Raw genomic sequence first — 13,361 nt, 5'->3', positions numbered from 1 at the left:
GGTTGCACACAGATGGATAGTACACGGATGACGCACACATACACAGATATCACATGGGTAGCACACGGATGATGCACACACGGATAGTACACAGATAATGCACACATACCCACAGGTAGCATACTGTCTGAATTGGAGAATCGCAGCATTTTCTAAATCTGCAGTGCGTCAATCCTTTCAGCATTTTTACAGAAGTTTCTCACCCATAAAAAGCAATAAGAAAGTGAAAGACCGCTGCAAGAGACACAACGAACGTTTTCGGTCAATAAAACTAAGCTTATGAAACATGTACCACAGACAAAGCACACATGTAATCCACCCAGGAAACTACTGCGTGTGAACGTAGCCTTATCCATCACCCCTATTTGCTCTGTGTAAAAAAATGAATACATAATTATTTGCTACAAATAGTCACAATATGGTGGGTGGTAAGAAAGTGTCCTCCATCAGCGGTCCTTGCCCCTCTAATAATCTGACCGACCTAGCACTATAATTCATGAATATTATGGGGGCACCGTCAGCACGGCTCAGGCTTGTTGCAGGGAATCCCTCCATAATACAGCTGTTATATAACATACTACAGAGCCGGCAATAAAGGGAACGACAGACGAGCGCAGAGTCTACAAACAGCAGTCGCTGAGCTATACGGGAACGAGGTGGTGTGTTACATGGGGGCCGGAGACTTTGGGGGCAGCTAAGTAAAGGAAAGATGTGCGTAATTACGGCCCACAGTCCCCGCACACAATGTATTATTCACATTGTTCACTATTGTCAATCACCAGTGGAAAAACACAAGAGCCGACAGCACGTACACCTGCTCTGTGGCCCAGCGGGAGCGCTCAACCTGGTGCATTTCAGCCTAGATTTAGGGTATTCCCACGTATTAGCCAAAGTGTGGACTCAAAGAGTCTATTCATCCCGGCTCCTGGGCTGAAACAGAGCCGAGGACCAAATGTGGCAATTCATTGTCTCGCAGGAACACTACGGGGGTTGTGTAGGAGAGCCGCAATTCAACCAAGAAGGAAATGGTGCAATGACATGAACTCTATGGGGTGTATGAAGCCACTGTGCCTAATGTAGAAAGGAAAATATCAGGTGAAAATCAATTCTAAGACTCATTTTAGCCTAGATATTACAAACCATGCTATTACCATGATACTTGGAGTTGTGATTATACACATCTGGCAGCCGAACTGTCCAGTCAATTACTGAGGGAAGATGGGGCATGTGTCCTTACAAGTGCTTTAAGCCTCTGTGTGTAATATATATATATATATATATATATATATATATATATATATATATATATATATATATATATATATATATATATATCTCTATCGTGAGCCTAAATGCCCCAATAAACAATCTTCAGACTCCCCTAAGAGAGGCCTATCTCCTGGCCAAGCAAAGGGATCAGACGTTGAAAATCCAACAACCCAGGCCTTCTGGTGTCCGACTTCATCTGTCGGGAGAGAGTCAGGAGGCCACTATACACATTAGTTGGTCACCCAATACCGCTGAAATAGGCAGGTTTGGCACTTATCTTATTTGTATAATAAGGCATTAAGATTGGTTTCACACATTTATGATCCAAGTACGATCCCTGACATACAACTGACTGTAGGTCTTCTGATGCCTTCTCAGCAGCTTTATACATGCCTATGAGGCTGTAGAACTTGGGTCAGGAGAACGGCCGACAGTCCATACACCGCGGTTCGAACCTGGACTGTGAAACACATGGGTGAAACCGGCATAACGTTCAGAAGTCCCAAAGAATAGGCTTTTCTAGCAGGGTAGTGTCTGACGGGATTGAGAAGTATCTAAAAACCATTTTAAGAGGATCTTAGAGAAGGTCCAGAGTGGCCAATGAATCCTGTGACTATCGCCTCTTTTGGTTAAGACCATAAAAATTAGCCCTCAATAAAAAGGTTCATTTCTCTGGAAACGTATGGTGAACTTAAAAACAAAGAAAACAAAGAATACTCTGGAGAGCAGCTGTAATAAAATAAGAGCATAACCTGGACATTTTGGGCCTAATTCAGCAAAGATTTTATGCCAGAATTCTGGTATAAAAAGCATTAAAAGATCACAAAGCTTTGGCGCAAAATTTTACAACTTTTGACAATCTCCCTCAATTTTCTCCCACCTCCAGCAAAGTGACAGAGTTGGGGGATGGACGGTGTGGCATGAATCTGATGAGCGGTGGCATTTGCGACATGATTTGCGATGAGGCGCACGCAGAGGCCCACAGAACTCGTCAGACACACTCCACCCTGACCCCTTATCAAGACCGGCGTGAAGTTGACCGGTCTCGATGAATCGGGGCCTTTGATATGGTGGCAGGTCCTCTTTAAGGCAACCATGCCTTAAGGTCATCCTTCTATAGTTCAACGTGCTCATCAGAACTTCCTCTCCAGCTTTTATTTTCCAACTACTGGACACCTTCACAATCTGACGTACAAACAAAGATGACATTTTGCCTTCGGTAGAATGTCAGGTAGTGTTTTTGATATGAAGAAATGGCAGAAGGACCTCCTGGCAATAAAAAAAAGTCAAGTGGTGGAGTGACCAAAGGAGCTCACGATCTATAACGCTAGCCAGGCGAGGGGTAAAAAAGAATTGCATTTTTCTGTACACAGGCTGAGGAGTCACGATGGATGCTTGAGGGCCCTGGGCTACGGAGGTAGACACCATGAATATTTCATGGCCACAGACTTCACACAAAACAATGTTCCATTGCTAAGTCACATGAGCTAAAAATGCATGCAAGGAAGGAAGATTCCCTCTAAATACCAGACCTTGTAAGGAAAAAAGAGCAAAGTGTAGAAGAGAAGACGGGCCACAGGAGTTTATCAGCCCAAATCTGCCATGTTTACAGTCACATCACCCCCCACAAAGACACAATCTGTGAGGAGCACTGCATCACGGGCCAAAAATATGGTCTCATACGCCAACAGCACCAACCACTGAGCTGTAAACTGTAGATATGATACAGTACTGATCCATCTTTACCATGCGCATATGTATTTAAAGGGATCTTGTCACAATGAAAACGCAATGCAATCTGCAGTCACCATGTTATAGAGCACGACGAGCTGAGCAAAATGATATATAGTTTGGTGAGAAAAGATTCAGGAGAAGCTGTGTTTTTATAATTTAAACCTTTACACTTTCTGTTATTTTCAGTCCAGGGACCAAAAATCCCAAAAAGAGCAGAGGCTAAAATGATGAAAACACAAATTATTTTTAATCTTTTCTCACTAAACTATATATCAATCTTCTCAGCTCCTTCTGCTGAATAAAATGGTGCCTGAAGATTGGACTGCAGGTTTATGATGAAAGGGTCCCTTTAAAAACTCATGCTATGTTCATACCGAGATTTGGAGGAGTAATTTGGAGAGGATCCTCTCCAAAATCCTCCTGAAAAGCCACTTGGAAAACTCTTTCTATTCATTTCTATAGGAAATCCACTTTAAGAATATTGGGTGCTTTTTTTCCCTACAGAGGTTTGAAAACTGCCTGGTGGAAAAAGAAAACGCATGTCACTTTTTCTTAAAAACGGATCTTGAAGGAACCCTCTCCAAACAAGGCACTGACCAATGAAAAAAAGGCCACAAAAAAACCAAAAAACATTGTTTAGGGAAAAGAAAACTCATCGAAAATTCATCAGGAAAATACCAACTTTTCTAAAAACTCCTCAGAAAAGGAGAGTTTTCTGAAGCGGTTTTATAGTGGAAAACGTAAGAGATTTCTTTAGATGCTTAAAAAAAAAAAAAAAAAAAACTCCATGTGAACACAGCTTTAGAGCCTCCTTCACTCCTTTTTGTCATCTCTGGTGACCCTTTTCAATTGATTTCCACTTAGTACAATATTTTCCCAATCATTTTCAAATTCAATAATTAAGTAAATGGTGAAAATGTAAGAAAAACACATTTAAAAAAAAAAAAAAAAAACAGCACTGACCCCAAGAAAAAAAAAAAGGCCACAAAAAGACCATAAACCAAAATGCATTTTGGGTACTAGAAAACAAAACAAAAATAGTAAAGGCCACAAAAAACGCTTTATCAATGGGAGTTACTGAAAAGGCGTAGCTTAGCCGCTGCTGACTACTTCTGTAGTTCCAGCTCTAGTGCTTGGCAGCTTGATGGAGTGAGTCCCATCAACTATAAAAGAACGTGGTTGGAATGACCCTTGAAGGCCAAAAATAAGTTAAAAATTATGCGTATGGGACCAGGGTGGGGAATTAAGAACCAGATCTTGGTTGATTGGTCACTTTGACCCTGAACGGTCTCTAATGTCACGTGACTACTGCAGCCATTTGGTGGCCAAGTGACCGGTGGGGGATGGCGAAGTTAGTGTGGAGCAGCAACGCCAGTCTGGACTGTGTATGTGGCCCTGGGCCCATTTACAAGAACATAGTAATAATAATACTAGCATTCCTGAGTAACAAATAGGGTCTCCGCTGATAAACAAGCAATAATAACTTTATTTATACGCACACACAGTTGTGTTGTCACACACCACATTACGGTCCTGAAGAAGATCATTCCGGCTAAACTTAGCTGGCTTCACCCAGTTTAAGGCCTCTGTAATTATCCCAAATCAATTCTTACTGCCCACATGAAAACAAAGCAGACAAACACCGTCGCCCTTCACAGCAGAACAGCCTTGTAAGGCATTGGAGTGCGTGGGGAACATGGCCTCCTGCCAGGGGAGGAGAGCGACTGTCACTAAACACACCTGCTTCACTGGCAGGCAGACATGTGTATCGCCTCTGTGGTCTCTGGGGATTATTTCCTCTATATAACAGACCTGGGTGACCTATGGGTCTGCATACAATGTGAAATGTACAGATTTGGTTATGCTCGTCCATAGAAAGGATGGAGTTGCCTACTATTTGTATGCACTAGTCTGGACCATAAATCGTGCACTCTCCAATTTTTTTCCCCGTTAGGTCTGCGTGAAAAATCATTTCTCTTCCTTCCTCCACAAAATACGTTTGTGTGAACATCCCCCCTTAGGCAAGGATCAGACTGCCGTAATTCACGTGGTATCTCCAGATACGGACTCACATCGTCCAAGGTTGTAAGTTGGGTCAGAAAACCCACGGGCATTGCCGTCCATATACAAACGGTGAAATTAGGTCTTCTGAACCCGACTTTAGGATCTTTTGTGGCAAAAACATTCTTATTATAGGTGTTATTTGATACCAAATTTTTTTAAATCCCCGAAAATACGTTTAGAAAGTTTCCTTCGCTATTAACCCATGTATTTTCATAATTAAAACTTATTTTAGGGGTAAAATTGAGGCTGTACACAGTTTTCTACTTCTTAACCTGGACTTTGTTTTTCTGCAACTGCTAAAAAGCTACAAGTCTGAGGACCCCCTACTCTACTTCCATGTACAAAGGGTTATTATTTGATAGGGGTCTTTATTTGCCCGAAACGTAAGGCCGTGTTCACATTGCATTTACACAATCGACTATGTCTTGGACCCACCTCAAGTAGGTGGATATGGCCAAAAATGATGTCCGACAGAGCACCCAGTGACTCCGACTGCATCGTTACAGTCAATTTGCCCGTCAGCACCCGACCTCTGAATCCTGTTTTCCAAGGCTTCGGACACAAGCCCGCGACCGAGAAACTGACTGTAGGCTAAAACGCAGCCTAAGCAATGGCATATCCTGGTCATCCCTTAATACGACACGTATTACGGTTGAAAATCAACTTTATTAATATGTTCTCTAGTCATACCATCTGGGTCAATGTTCGCAAAATGACTTTCTGGGAGTCACACAATTTTTCCAATATCCCTTTGAGGTCAAAAAATGGAGGAATAGTTGGAAAAATAAAAACAATCATTTGTTTTGTCGTGTTGAGAAGGAAATGAAGAAAATCTAAGAATATGGGCAACCTCTAGGAGTAGGGGGTAACCGGACAGTACATACATTGTGTTGCCTTGGGTCTTTTCTGAGCGGAGCATGCAGGGATATTAGATGTTGACAGTATATATAGAAGGCATGCATAAGGGTAAAGTGCAGTTACATACCATTCTTACCTGTAAGGGTAAGAGAGAGTTGCTGTTGTTGTCTGTCCTGAACACATTGTCATCAATCCAAGACTTGGGAGTGAGCGATGGGTTGGATCGTGTGAATTTAGGTGGGGCGATGACGTTCCCAGAGAAGGGCTTCTTTAAAGGGGAGATTTGGTTCATGGTACCAGGCATTCCCATATTAGCGGAGCGACGATCTCTGCCATGCATCCCTCCCCAGGACATGCTGCCCGTGCTCCAGCCGCTGCCTTGGTGGCTACTCCATGGAGACTGCTTGACCATAGGCTGCAAGAGAAACCAAGACAAGATTATGAGTAGGTGTCGCTGGAAACTTCCATGTGATATAGAAATATCTACACTAAGACTAGATCAGATTTATCTTAAGAATCTGCTTATATCAATGGTATACAGGAGACCTAAAAATAAGACAGAATGACCCCCAACTTTATCTGATGGTCTTGAGGAAGCATGAGCGTATCCAGTATTATCTCATATCATGGGTATAGTGAGCCATTGGCGCCATTTCTATAACATATTGTTGGACCGTATACACACAGACGATAATTTTTTCCAGGAACGTGCTATCGTTTTTTAAGGCTGCCTTAAATTAAGTTACATTGGAGGCTAGAGATGTAATAAGGCCACCTTGAGATTTTTGTAAATGATACTTGGCTCCAAAATCTCAAAAAGTTTGGTGTAGGTTTACCAGGTGTGAACCGAGTCTACTGCTGATGGACAACTCCTAAAACACAAAGCTGGGTAACTCGGGACAGTGTTTGCAACTCGGCCAGGGACAAGGTCCTCCTGGACCCATGTCAGATCGGATAAGGGAATAAATAGTAGCGCCAAGGTTTTGTTGTACAGTTATCTATAATGTGACACTGGAAACCAAATTTTTCAATTGGTAGGATGGAAAAATTAATTGCAGCAAACCTTTTTTTAGATCCTGGCTACACCTTTAATTCAAGAATCAAGGACAGTGTCCGTACGTGGCATTTCCATGGCTTTACTATATGTCAAAACTGCGGTCTAGGAATCTCCGAAACCTGGAATAGGTGCAGCAGGACGACTTGAGGAGGAAATAAAGCTATATGCAGGGGGCGGACAATGTATATTATAGCTTCTGGAGCCATAATGGCTAAATAGTGCTGTAAGGGGTGCAATAAGAGATAAAAATAAAGCATTTAGAGAATTAAAGCAAGTAGGTAGTGATGAGGCATTAAATAAATACAGAAAATTAAATAAATTCTGTAAAAAGCAAATCAAGACAGCAAAGATTGAGACAGAGAGACTCATTGCCAGAGAAAGTAAAAATAATCCCAAAATATTCTTTAACTACATAAATAGTAAGAAGCTAAAAAATGATAGTGTTGGCCCCCTTAAAAATAGTCTGGGTGAAATGGTGGAGGAGGATGAGGAAAAAGCCAATATGCTAAATGACTTTTTTTCAACAGTGTTTACACAAGAAAATCCCATGACGGATAACATGATCAGGGATAAAAATTCTCCATTAAATGTCACCTGCTTAACCCAGCAGGAAGTACGGCGGCATCTAAAAATCACTAAAATTGACAAATCCCCGGGCCCGGATGGGATATACCCCCGAGTACTGCAGGAATTAAGCACAGACATAGATAGACCATTATTTTTAATCTTTAAAGATTCCATAATAACAGGGTCTGTACCACAGGACTGGCGTATAACAAATGCGGTGCCAATATTCAAAAAGGGGACAAAAACTGAACTTGGAAATTATAGGCAAGTGAGTTTAACCTCAACTGTGGGTAAAATCCTGGAGGGTTTTCTAAGAGATACTATACTGGAGTATCTGAAGAAGAATAACCTCATGACCCAATATCAACATGGGTTTACAAGGGACTGTTCCTGTCAGACTAATCTGATAAGCTTTTATGAAGAGGTAAGTTCCGGACTGGACCAAGGGAATGCAGTGGACGTGGTGTACATGGACTTTTCAAGAGCTTTTGATACGGTGCCACACAAAAGGTTGATACATAAAATGAGAACAATGGGGATAGGGGAAAATATGTGTAGGTGGGTTAAGAGCTGGCTCAGGGATAGGAAACAAAGGGTGGTTATTAATGGAGCACACTCGGACTGGGTCACGGTTAGCAGTGGGGTACCACAGGGGTCAGTTTTGGGCCCGCTTCTTTTTAACATATTTATTGATGACCTTGTAAGGGGCATAGAGAGTAGAATTTCAATATTTGCAGATGACACTAAACTCTGCAGGGTAATCAATTCAGAGGAGGACAATTTTATATTACAGGAGGATTTATGTAAACTAGAAGCTTGGGCTGATAAATGGCAAATGAGCTTTAATGGGGATAAATGTAAGGTCATGCACTTGGGTAGAACGAACAAGATGTATAATTATGTGCTTAATTGTAAAACACTGGGCAAAACTGTCACTGAAAAAGACCTGGGTGTATGGGTGGACGACAAACTCACATTTAGTGGCCAGTGTCAGGCAGCTGCTGCAAAGGCAAATAAAATAATGGGATGCATTAAAAGAGGCATAGATGCTTATGAGGAGAACATAATTTTACCTCTATATAAGTCACTAGTGCGACCACACTTAGAATACTGTGTACAGTTCTGGTCTCCGGTGTATAAGAAAGACATAGCTGAACTGGAGCGGGTGCAGAGAAGAGCGACCAAGGTTATTAGGGAACTGGGGGTCTGCAATACCAAGACAGGTTATTACACTTGGGGTTATTTAGTTTGGAGAATCGAAGGCTTAGGGGTGATCTTATTACAATGTATAAATATATGAGGGGACAATACCAAGACCTTTCTAATGATCTTTTTACTCTTAGACCTGTGACGGGGACAAGGGGGCATCCTCTACGTCTGGAGGAAAGAAGGTTTAAGCATACTCACAGATGCGGATTCTTTACTGTAAGAGCAGTGAGACTATGGAACGCTCTGCCATATGATGTTGTAATGAGTGATTCCCTACTAAAATTTAAGAAGGGACTGGATGCCTTTCTTGAAAAGTATAATATTACAGGGTATATACACTAGTTTCCTTGATAGTGCGTTGATCCAGGGAGCTAGTCTGATTGCCGTATGTGGAGTCGGGAAGGAATTTTTTTCCCCAATGTGAAGCTTACTGTTTGCCACATGGGTTTTTTTTTGCCTTCCTCTGGATCAACATGTTAGGGCAAGTTAGGATAGGATATGGGTTGAACTAGATGGACTTAAAGTCTCCCTTCAACCTTAATTACTATGTTACTATGTTACTATAAGGTAAGTTCCCATACTAGGTAAATAGTTTGGATTTTCCACAGCAGAAAAAATGCAGGAAATCCATGGTGGATAATAACACTGTGGACTTCAATGCGGAAAAGGTGCGGACATTCCCCATATGTGACCAATGCATTGCAATTGCTGAAATACACAAGGTCAACTTAAGAATAAACTGACATTGACTTTTAGGTACATTACATTAAAACATATCCTAAAAATGTCTATCCCGCAACAAGAACCATATAGTAATAGAAAATCGATACAGTATTGGTAACACAAAACTGCTTAGAATTTTGTGCTAGCCACATAACAGTGCCCTTAAAGAAGACCAAGAAGACCTGTCACTTAATCCCAAAAATTTAGCTAAATGCCTTGTAAAAATCCCTGAGCTCCCCTTATTATGATGCTTTTTCCCATTTTGCAATACACCTCTCCATTGCAAAGATATTCACATTCGTTTCCTATGTGAAATCTCTGCTTGTAGTGCAACTGGGCGTTTCTTCAGAGTCTTCTCTGGGGATGTGTCCCTTCACCCTCCTTCCCAGACACGGCCAATCACAGCTCAGCCCCTTATCAAGCAGTCAAGCAGTCTCAGACTTCTGAGATGTGATTGGAAGCATCTGGAAGGGGAGGATGAAACACGCCCCCAAAGATGACTCTAAAGAAACACCCACCAGTTGCACTCCAAGCAGAGATTTCACATAGTGCGTTCCAAAAACAACAAATGTGAATATCTCTGCAATGGAACGACGCAGAGCAAAAAGGTAAAAAGCAGCAGAATAAGGGGAAAGTGGGGATTTTTGAAAGGTATTTCTCTCAGTTTTTGGGGGCAAGGGACAGGTCCTAGTTAAGACAGGGTCAGAATAGGGCAACTGAGGGACCTTGTTAAAAAATAAAGCCAATTGTCACTCTATATGTCCACGCCTGCTCTAAGAGATCTATCAGTACCCACCAAGCACTGTATAAATGTGGGCCTTTAGTAGGCAGAATCATAATAGGACAGATGTTTGATGAGCCTAGGATGTGCTTACCCAGACGTCAAGTGTCTTACACATAGCCCCGATACCCGGCCAATCCTATACATACATATACACATGTCTGCAGACTTCATACATTATGTATATTGCAGATTGCCCAGGAATGCAGCTGGAATTCTCCATCATGTGAGTGGGAATTTACAGAAAAGTGTAATGTGAAAGAGCCGACTGTGTATGAATCCAAAGGGCCTCCCAAATCATGGCATTACCTTATTTATAGAAAACCCAAAGTGTGCTGCTGGGCAAAAGGCTGAACCACTGACTGCAGCGATACCGGTACAGCAGAAATAAAAAGTGCGAGCGACCACACCGGAAAATAATGGGTGTGGTAACCAAAAGCAAACAAGTGCCACCCATAATCATAGCTGCTACTACTCCTCCAGACCCCGATATAACAACACTATACCCAATAACAGCACGTCAAACCTCGGCTTCTATGTTACAAAGCTGCGCGGTAATTTATCAAGTAAAAAACTCATTTTTTATGTGAAGACATAGCAAAATTTACTTTTTTCTGTATAAAAAGTAGAAAAACTAAATAGTGGTATATCTAAATATGTGTAAATTTATCAAACAAAAGGTGACCCATTGAAAAATCGGGGAAATTACGGCAAAATTGATTTATTACTCGTGATGAATATGAATATATATATATACACACACATACACTTTACATCAATTTGAGATGGATGCACTTGGCTTAAAAGTTACTTTAAAAGGACATGGGGGGTGCATAACAAATTTAAAAAAAACAACTATTCTCACCTCTGACCAGCACCTCTATTTTTGTTTGGATGGAATGTGAAGGCTGCAGCCAATCCGAGGTCGGTGACTGGTTGCAGTGGTTTTGCGGATACCAGATGAGATGCAAATATCAGCAGGGAACGTACGTTTTTTTTTTTTTTTTTTTAATTTCTTACACCACTCTGGGCCCATTAGGGACAACTCTATGGGAAAAACTCAGAGATGGAAGGGGGTCCATGTGCCATCATGGTCACTCAGTAGAAGGTCACGACTTTCCTTCACCTTTCCATAAAGCACTTTGTTTGCATACGTCACCCTAACATGACAACTCGCGGCTTGTCACAGTCACAGATCTTATTCACCAGTGAAGAATCTCCTCCATTGTTCTGCTGGGAAACACCAACAAGAAAAAGTGTTTTCCAGCTACCAAGGCTCCGCTTACCACCAAACAGGACGACACAAACAAAAGCACAATCAACTGCAATAATGTGACTGAACCGGCCAAACCAAGAGGGAACGGCTAATGACAACGTAGTCATAATGAGAGGACACACTACTATTTCAGGCACCGAGCTAAGCTATAAACACTCATTAGTGATAATAGGGCTGCCGATAAAAGGTTTTGTGTCAGGATCCTGGGTGGGACGGCAGGAGTTACAGATGGGGAATACTAAAAAAGATCCCTACACCTCGACACACCCACTGTAGCCATCAAGTCAAGTTTCTCCTACATTAAGAGCTCAAATCCACCACTGAGGTAGCCACATAGTCTAGTCAGCCTGTCCTTTATGAAGCTGTGTGACCACCATTACAGCTACCAGAACAGCACCATCAGTGGTGGTCACTCAGGACCTGGCCTACTAATATAGGATTGAAAATTACCCTGTGAACCAGCCAGGATCTAAAGTCATGATTGAAGGTTAAGCCCCAGAAGGACAATCTGTAACAGAGCTCCCCCCAACCAACGTTTCTCATATGGCGCAGAAAGTAGGGTCTTTATGGACCTCCCTGTCTGCAGGACCTCAGTGCAATGCAGCCAGTGCACCCACTACGTCATACTCATGCCAGGCCCATCCTGGGAAGGGAAGTTCTGCCATGCAAAGGCGTTGTTCTCTTGTTGGGACCCCCGGTCTTAGTGTACTTGTCATCAGAAATGAAATGCAACTTTACACAATTGCCAATCAATGGTTTTTCCATGTAATACATGGATGTGCCAAGTCCTCCCGACTGACAGACACTCTTTCTAAAAGCCCAATATTATTTGGCTAGTAGACAAAGGTCCTTTACTTACCCCTCTATTAAGTCCATATTTGATTTCCAGACAGTACAAGCGTACGGTTCAAGGCACCCGGGCGTATATTGCATTACATTTAGGTGGCAGATGTATATAGAAACACAGCAAGCTGGGCCAAGCATGTGATGGGTGTATCAGGGCTCCATAAATAGAGACTATGAACACACAGAAGACTCAACACTTGGCACCGGGACACATTTCTGCAGAATGAATGAGTAATTGATCAGGGTGTTTTTGTGGGCGTCATACTGTACTGGAGAATTGTGGATGCTTCCAGTGATGACGGATAAAAAGTAGGTGCAGGACATCACGAAGATGCCCAGGAAAGCTGTATACAGATATCAGAGGTCCAGAATATACAGATATGAGGTCCAGGATAACCAAAAGTGACCAAGTAGAAATGCCAGCATGTGCTTTTCACTATACAGCCCACAATGTATATAGTCCCACAAGCACCCACCATATCAGGTCTTATACAGTAAACATCATTCCTCCTATTATACTAATGCTCTTGGGACCCCCCTATTAGCCACATAGTCATCCAATTAATGGTGGCCACCACCCGGATCAAGATCTGGATCACCACATGGATTCCTACGCAGATCAAAACCTAGATCCTGATCAACATGTGGATCCCCACCTGGATCAACACTTGAACTCCACCTTGATCATCACATTGTTCACTGTCTGGATGACCATGTGAAACTTCATCTGGATCAACACCTGAACTTCACCTTGATCCTCACCTGGATAACCATGTGGATCATCATGTGATCCCCACCTAGATCAACACCTGAACGCCACCTCAATCATCACGTGGATCACTATCTGGATCACCACAAGAATCCCCATCTGGATCAACATCTGAACTTCACCTCGATCACCACGTGGATTCCCACCTAGATAAACACCTGAATCCCACCTAGATCCTCAACTGGATCACCATGTGGATTACTACCTA

At 42.2% G+C, this 13,361-nt stretch overlaps 1 protein-coding gene across 4 annotated transcripts in view; it reads right to left on the bottom strand.

Annotated features, from left to right (window-relative positions):
- Positions 1-13,361, bottom strand: part of CPEB2 (cytoplasmic polyadenylation element binding protein 2) — a 128,992-nt gene that overhangs the window by 106,515 nt on the left and 9,116 nt on the right. For 2 of the 4 annotated variants that reach the window (XM_073574593.1, XM_073574595.1), the window contains exon 2: positions 6,053-6,340. In XM_073574593.1, the coding sequence (XP_073430694.1) occupies positions 6,053-6,340 (288 nt within the window). The remainder of the gene's footprint in view (positions 1-6,052; positions 6,341-13,361) is intronic. The other 2 variants (XM_073574594.1, XM_073574596.1) reach the window with 1 other exon arrangement.

This window comes from Dendrobates tinctorius, unplaced genomic scaffold (genome assembly GCF_039654945.1).
Source record: "Dendrobates tinctorius isolate UK_male_01 unplaced genomic scaffold, ASM3965494v1 ptg000039l, whole genome shotgun sequence".
NCBI lineage: Eukaryota > Metazoa > Chordata > Amphibia > Anura > Dendrobatidae > Dendrobates > Dendrobates tinctorius.
Note: the sequence above shows the minus strand (reverse complement) of the source record. Positions and strands in the feature narration are given on the sequence as shown.